The 8,320-nt window shown below is 30.8% G+C and overlaps 1 protein-coding gene across 1 annotated transcript; it reads left to right on the plus strand.

Annotated features, from left to right (window-relative positions):
• Positions 1–464: 464 nt before the first annotated feature.
• Positions 465–1,274, plus strand: LOC110630943 (18.1 kDa class I heat shock protein). The gene has a single exon (XM_021778601.1). It carries the CDS (start codon positions 608–610, stop codon positions 1,082–1,084), a length of 477 nt encoding a protein of 158 aa, XP_021634293.1. The 5' UTR covers positions 465–607; the 3' UTR covers positions 1,085–1,274.
• Positions 1,275–8,320: the final 7,046 nt, after the last annotated feature.

Genomic DNA, 8,320 nt, shown 5'->3' on the forward strand with positions numbered 1-8,320 from the left:
CTTCTAGGAAAATTTTACTTTTTTAATAAATAATAATTTTTTATGATAATTTTTAATTTTACCACTAATAAATATTATGTATATACTTTTAGCGTGGAAATAAATTTACCCCTTAATATTTTCCCACAAAAAACTGTCTTTGTTGTAGTGTTTCTTTTCATTAGATATAGGACACAAATGACTTCAAGGGTAAGATTTTAGCTTTATTCGAACTAAAATTTTAAATTATTGAGTTTCTCACTTATCTAAACTTTTTATCAACTTGTTTCCATCAATAATTTTAAATTACCTTTTTATAATATTTTAAACATTTAATTTCAAGAAATTACTTTAAATATAAAAACGGTGAAATAATAAAATAATAAAAATATTAAATAAAATTATATATTAATAATTTATTTCATGATATTAAAATTACTGCATGCTTATATCAAATAATAAATGAGCCCCATCCGGTTCATCAGACACCGCACCGCACATTCCAGAAAGTGCAAGAAACGCTTTTCTCCCGGCTTCCAATTATTACTCTCCTTTCTCTGTTTCCTTGCCATTACTTCATCTGCAGTGCTCCTCTCTCTCTCAATTTCTGCAATTCCTCTTTTCTCCAATGTCGATCGTTCCTGTCAGTGACCAAACAGGAACTAACTCCTCCTCTTTGGACTTGTGGGATGCAGAGGGCTTCTTCCCATCACTAGATCTTTGGGACCCATTCCAAAATTTTCCTTTCCCATTCCCATCTTCCATACTTTCCAGCAGTTTCCCATCCTTAGCTGGGGAAATTTTCCCATCGCTTGAAACCCATGTCGATTGGAAGGAAACCCCAAGAGCCCATGTGTTTAGAGCTGTGTTTCCTGGGTTTAACAGTGATGATGTGTTGGTTTTCATTGATGATGATAATATGCTTCAAATTAGCACAGAGAATGGTAAGTTCATGAGCAAGTTCAAGTTGCCTGATAATGCGAGAAGAGATCAAATTAAGGCAGGTATGGTAAATGGAATTCTCACTGTGACTATTCCTAAGGAAGGTGGTGCTGGTGCTAGATCGCCTAATGTAAGAGCCATTGAAATTTCTGGTTCTGGTTAAAATCTTTATCTATCTATGTGTGTGTGTGTTTCTGTGCTGTTATAGTTCTGGAGTTTGTGTTTTGTAGAGTGTGCGTGGAGAGGAGAGAGAAGGGTATGATGAGGTGTGCTGTCTTGGATTTTCTTGCTTGTGATATGTTTGCTTGTGATATGAGACTTGATTTTATGATATGAATAGTTTTGCTCTTGTAGATTTTGGCCTCAGTTGTAGAAGTCGTCGACAATGGTTGTCATGAAGGAACTTTTCCCCTGGGAAGCCAAAGGATGCCCTTTGGCAATAAGTTCAAATCACCCCCTCAACTTTTTGTTGAGAACCTGATAAGCCCAAATCAACTTTTTTTTTTTTTAACAAATAAATCCATAACTATCCATTTAAGGCTAAATAAATTTAATATTAACAGATAAAAACATTTTCCATACACAAGCCAAAGAAAACATAATTTTATATAGAGGGGATTATGCTAATGGTCTCTTCGCACTTGTAAAGTTTTATATGAGACAATATCTAGTCTCTTCATATTACAACACTGGTCAAGGGCAATGGCAGAGTCTAGAAAATTTATATAGAAATGGATATACAACTTACCTATGAATGTGGATTCAAGTTGGGAAGAATATACACTTTGAAAGTTCATCACTAAAGGATTTTTTATGCAAAAGAAGTAAGAGGGTTGGATGAAAATATGAATATTAGAGTATTAATGCTATTAAGATTTTTATAGAATTGAAATTCTTGGAGATTAAATTGCAATGGGTGCAGAGGCAGTAAGATAAATGTAAATGTTAGTTATAGATGAAGTGAACGTGCATTAAAAAATGTAGAGTGAAAGAAACAAAGATAAAGTATTAATAAGCATGTGAATGCAGAGGAACGTAGGACCAAACATTTCCAACAGAATCATCTACATAGCAGCTAAGTTCAACTAGTTCAAATTTGAAAGAAAAACAAAATCTCCTAGTGTTGAAGGCCTTCTTATATATATATATATACACACACAAACTCCAACTGCAAGAAGAATAAGGATGTCGAATCTTCCTGCATTGGGACTTACTCATCTTGTTGTTGAACTATATATATATATATTATATATAATGTGAAAGTACACATCATCCAGAAGCTTATAGCTGGTCTGATAGATCAGCTTATAACAAAACAAAAAAACCCATATCATTTAGCCTTCAGTTTAGCTATATATATATATACATATACATATTTAATGGACCAAAGATCTGAAGCATTCAATAAATTGCATTCAATAAATTGAGTCTATGGATTGATGAAAAACTGTTTAAGCTACCACTCATTGATGAAGGAAGTGAGAAGGTGCAGGACTTGTTGCTGTTGGATTTCACCTCTCTGGGTGAAATTTGCTGGGAAATTGTATCCGCCATAACAACAAATAATTGTATCCGCCATAACAACAGACTATCAGTGACGGATTTTTCCGTCGCTGAAAGTCAAAAATCCGTCGCTGAAACTTTCTGCGACGGATTTGCGACGGACTCAAGTCCGTCGCTTAAAGTCATGTCGCTAATTTTTTCCGACGGATTACAAGTCCGTCGGAAATATTAGCGACGGATTTCTAGATCGGAAATATTAGCGACGGATTTCTAGATCGGAAATATTAGCGACGGATTTCTAGATCGGAAATATTAGCGACGGATTTCCGACGGATCTAGACTCGTCGGAAATATTTCCGACGGCTTTTCCGACGGAAAATTCAGTCGGAAAAATTTAGCGACGGAAATTTTCCGTCGGAAATCCGTCAGAAATATTAACGTATTTTAAAAAATTTTCTCACAAATCCGTCGCTAATCCGTCGCAAATCCGTCGCTAAACTGTTAAAATTCTATCACAAAAAATAATTTCCTGTTTTTATTTACATATTCCCTATATAATCAAATAATTTATAATTAATAATCATATTGAATATAAATTAAATATCATTCATAATAATTATAAGTAATGTTCATAATACTCAATAATATTCAGAATATTTAAAATAAATCCATAATATTTAACAATGTTCATAAAATTAAAAATAAATTCATAATACTTAACAATCGTCATAAAATTTAAAATAAATCAATTATACTTAACAATGTTCATAAAACTAAAAACTAATCTATGAATTTGTTGAACCATTGCCGATCAGACGGGTTTGATGGGATAGGATGTCCCAAGTTCGGACCTCTAGTTCGAACTGATGATGATGATGATGCGTTTGCTTGTCCCTCTAATGCTGCTGGAGTGTGCTCCAGTGTTTCCTCTTGCATCTGTACTGGCTCATCTGTTTCATTCGTAGAGAGCTGTTGGTTATGTCCTCTACCTCTAGATGATATTACTCTTCGAGGCATCTGAAAAAATAATTGTCCATTAGTTTCAATTAATAATAAAGACAACCAATATATAAGTATTTATGAATAAAAGAACTCTGTGTGATGGACATAAATAAATGGCTGAATATTTTGTATTAGTTGCTATTAATTTATTAAACATTTAAATTAGAATTATAACATATTTAACACTTAAATTTATAAAAATTATAATAATTAAATGTAAATTAGTTATACTAAACTATTAATAATTTATTCAAAAAACTAAAAATAAATTATATTCTAAATTTCATTAAATATACTGTGAATTTTAATAAGTTAATAAAGTTAATTAGATAAATATAACAATAAAATTTCAAATATATTTAATAATAAGTTAAATTATTTTTATTTTTTTATAGATATCAATAATATAATTAATTTATATTTAATTATTATAATTTTTTATTGAGTTTTATTGTTATATTGGTGCGACAACTCTATTTAGGGTTTTTGTTTACTAATCCGGGGTTTCTTATGCTGAATATGGGAATATAAACAAATAGTACGATTGTAAAAATATTATTAGTATAGGGTATTTTTGTCGAAAAAAAAATGTTAAGCATACAAGCGTAAAAAAATGCAAAGTCTGAGATTTTTATAGACATTTTCTCAAATTTTAATTAAATTAGAGTAAAAATGGTTCCATGGAAAACGCCTATTAAAGCGCTTAACTTATTTTAAAATATTTAATTTTATTAATTAATTAATTAATTAATTTAGAGTGAAGAAGGTCCAAAGGAAAATAGTATTGGACCCCTTAACTAAGTCTAAAATATTTAAAGTCAAGATGATTCAAAGAAAAATGCCTATTTGACCTCTTAAGTATTTGACTTAAATTGAGGTCGAGATTTGAATTAAATTAGGGTAGAAAAATTAAATTAGAGAAAAGGTGATCCAAAGGAAAACGCCTATTGAAACTCTTAACTCTTTTATTTCTTATTTTATTTTTATTATTATTATTATTTTTTTAAGTTTTAACTGGATTGGAGAAAGACAATCCAAAGGAAAACATATATTGAGCCTCTTACCCCTTTTAAATATTTAACTTGTATTATTACTACTTAATTTTAATTAAATTGGAGCAAGACAACCCAATGGAAAACAACTAATGAACATCTTACCCTTTTAACTATTTTGATCTTATTATTATTACTCTTTAAATTGCCCAAGACAGTGCAAACAAAAATGCCTATTGAACCTCTAAACTCAAAACAACGTCAAATTTACATAGCAATGACAAGTTTTTAATATTTTTATAGGGTCCTTGCCAGCAACAGAAGTATATAATCAGTTCAAAACAACCTCAAATTTACAGAACCACAAAAACTGAAAGACAAGCATACAATGACTTCCCCATACTATTCACTAAGTCTTTAGGACAAAAGGATTGATAACAATTTTATTTTTTCCACACTCATTTGCGAGAAATAACTGGACAGAACATTACATCTGATTATCAACCGAGTGAAACTAATTAACAACATGGCATCCCGCGGCAAAGTCAGCATTATAAATTGATAGCAGTTAACAGAACATGAATTTGGGAAATTAGCATATGAAGGAAATAACAGAACCCAAGCGTATTGCCTCGGAACATAATGACCCACAGAATAAACTTGAAATAAATGAACAGAATCCAAAGCTTATCAAAATAAACAATCCAAAGATGAGAGTGACAATCGTTCCATGTCTCAACAAATACTTGTTCAATCACCTCCAAACAAACACAGAGAGAGAAATTATTCAAAATAAAACACATTCAAAAATAATTTCATTACATCATTCACTCATCACAACACACACACACACACACTTACCTGGAGTGGCGACGATCGGCAGCTGCAGCAGCGGGTGGCAACGGCGGCGACGGCGAGGGGACAGCGACGGCGAGGCAACGAGCGACACCCACGGGATCAGCAGCGACAGCGACGGCGACGGCGAGGGGACAGCGACGGCGAGTCGAAGGCAACACGCGACACCCACGGGAACAGCAACGACGGCGACGGCGAGGGGACAGCGACGGCGACGCGACACCCACGGGAACAGCAGCGACGGCAGGAAAATCAGCAACAACAGCGACGGAAGGGCGACAGCGACGGGAACAATGGCGGCGGCGGCGAGAGTGGCAAGAAGCACGAATGGGCGCTGAGGGGCAGAGAGGAGAGGAAAGGGAGGCTGAAATTAAAAGAGAGATGAAAAGAAGATTAGGTTTTTGCTTTTATATTGTTTGCTTTTTCTGACGGATTAGTGACGGAATAAATTCCGTCGCTAATATTTCAAAAATCCGTCGCTAATCCGTCGCTAATCCTTCAGAAAATTAAACATAAAGTATTCGTCGATGATCCGTCGCTAATTCCGTCGCTAAATTTTTTTTTTCCGACGGAAGTTACTTCCATCGCTAAATCCGTCACTGATACCTTGTTTTTTTGTAGTGGAAGAGATGGTGGAGGAAAATGTAGAGTCGGTGGATATAAGAACCAACTAGTATAGAAGTTAATGGACTTAATGAGGGTTTTTTTTTTTTTTCAATTTAGGGGCTGGGTTTTAAATTTATGAATTAAGGATGGGAAAAGATATTTATAAATTTGGGGATGGGTATCCAGTGTCAGCCGAAAGATGTGTTTGATGCTTGTTCTAGTACCTGCCATCACCTGCCATCACTTAAAATGGCGTTAGGTATTTTTTTTAAATTTTTAATTGTGGTATGGCGCCATTTAAAATGGATCCAAACTATGATTTATTTTTTTTTATTTTTTAATTATTAATATATTATAGTGAAATATTTATATTATATTAAATTAAAAATATTATTTATATTTAATTTTTATAATAATAAATATTTTTTATAATTTTAATATAATAATATTTAATAGATTTTATTAATAATAATAATCCAATGATTTTAAATATTAATATATTTTATATATAAATATTTATTAATAATAAAATATACTAATATTTAATATATTTTATTATTAATATTTAAATTAAAAATATTACAGAATTTATATAATTTAAATGTTATAAAATTAATATTATTGTCTTACTTCTAATTTTAATTGTTTTATTTCTGATTGTAAATCTATGGAAGAAATCGCTGTTACTGATTTTTTGTTCTTGAACATTTGTTCAATGTCTTCGAACTTAGTTGGTGGTTCAGTTTCTTGTTTTATTTCTTCATTAATTAATTTTGTTAATTTTTTGAAGAATTTTCTTTTTATATTAGAGTCTTGTACTTATTCTATTTGTTCTAATACTTGATGATATTCTGTTAGAACATTTATCTTGTTATTACAATTACAAATTTTCCCTTGACAATCATGGTTACTTTCTGCACTTTCCATTGTTTCTGATGAATTGTCACTACTATAGTCATCTTCTAATTCTGAGGAAGATAATTTAATTTGATCAATTTTTTCTAATAATTGTTCAATGTTATCAATTTTTAATTATAAGCCTAATTCGTGTATTTTCTTCCTTGCAGGACACTCTTTTGCATAATGTCCTTTATTGTTACATAAATAACAAGTTATATGTTCTTTGTTTTTTCTCTTAAAGTTATTACTATTTGTTCTATTATAGTTATTATATTTTTTGAATTGTTTTCTTTTGAAAGGTTTTTTATTTATTTGTTTATCATATTATTTTTTTTTATAATTATATTTTCTATAAATTTTGTCTGTTCTAAATGGTTTATATTTCCTTTGTTTATGTTTCTTTATTGTTCCAAAACCGAATTGTTCACACCAATTACCTAGTTCTTTTTTAGATTGTCTATTTTCTATTTTTAATTTTTGTTGTAATTTCATATCTCTGCATAATCGTATGCCTGTTACGTTTACACATGTTATTAGGTCTCCATATGTTAAATCATCATAAGAAATATGTTCAAATTTCTGTTCAATTGTTTCTTTAACTTTTGTAGAAAATAACCTAGATAATCCTGTTAAGAATTTTTCTTTCCAATGGTATGCATTGGGGTCTGCTAAAGCATAAACACGTTTTAAAAAATTGTCCTTATACCATCTGAAATTTTCTAATTTTCTACATTTAAGATTTTGTAATATTTCACAATTTCTTTCTGTGTATAAATCTAAATCTCCTATGAAATGTGATATAATATTGTAAACTAAGTATGTTAAGGTAAAGGATTGTGGTTGACCTGTAGATGGGTCAATAACTGGTTCTCCAGTAGTACTATCTATCATTCTTGCATTTAATATATTATTTTTTATTTCATTACTTAACAATTTGTCCCACCATGTCCTAAGTTCTCCTGTAAAACCTAATATTATATTTTCAGCTGCATCTCTTTCAGTAATACCAACTCTTTGTTTGTAAATATTTCCTACAATGACCATTTCTTTGGTTATTTGTATTATTTCTATTTCTGATAAATCATCTATGTTTCATTCATAAATATTTTTTGCATTGTATTGTTTTTGTTTTCTATCTAAAATTTTTAAATCATCTGGCCTATGATACTGCTGTCTTTCTATGGTATTTATAGGAATATTATTATCATCTTGGTCAGAGTCTGATGCTTCCAAGGGATTGTATATAGTTTCATCATCTGAAGAAGAGGAGGTGTCATTATATTCGGTTAAAATAGTTATCTTACCTTTGTCTTTACTAGTACTAGGTTCTTCTATTTTTATTCCTCCTGAAGTACTAGTTTTTGGAGACATACTTTGTTCATTTATTATTTTCTTCAATAATTTTGACATGTCACTCAATTCTGTCTTTGGATTTATTGTTACTGTATCAATTGGATTTTGTGACGGTGGAATCATTTTTATGAAATGTTTATTAATTTGTTTTTTAGCTGGATCTATGTCGTATGGTTTTGGATTACTAT

Source organism: Manihot esculenta, chromosome 14, assembly GCF_001659605.2.
Source record: "Manihot esculenta cultivar AM560-2 chromosome 14, M.esculenta_v8, whole genome shotgun sequence".
Taxonomy (NCBI): domain Eukaryota; kingdom Viridiplantae; phylum Streptophyta; class Magnoliopsida; order Malpighiales; family Euphorbiaceae; genus Manihot; species Manihot esculenta.

What these genes read in the sequence shown, in the direction of transcription:
- LOC110630943 (XM_021778601.1), top strand. Translation starts at nt 608, where the DNA reads ATGTCGATCGTTCCTGTCAGTGACCAAACAGGAACTAACTCCTCCTCT.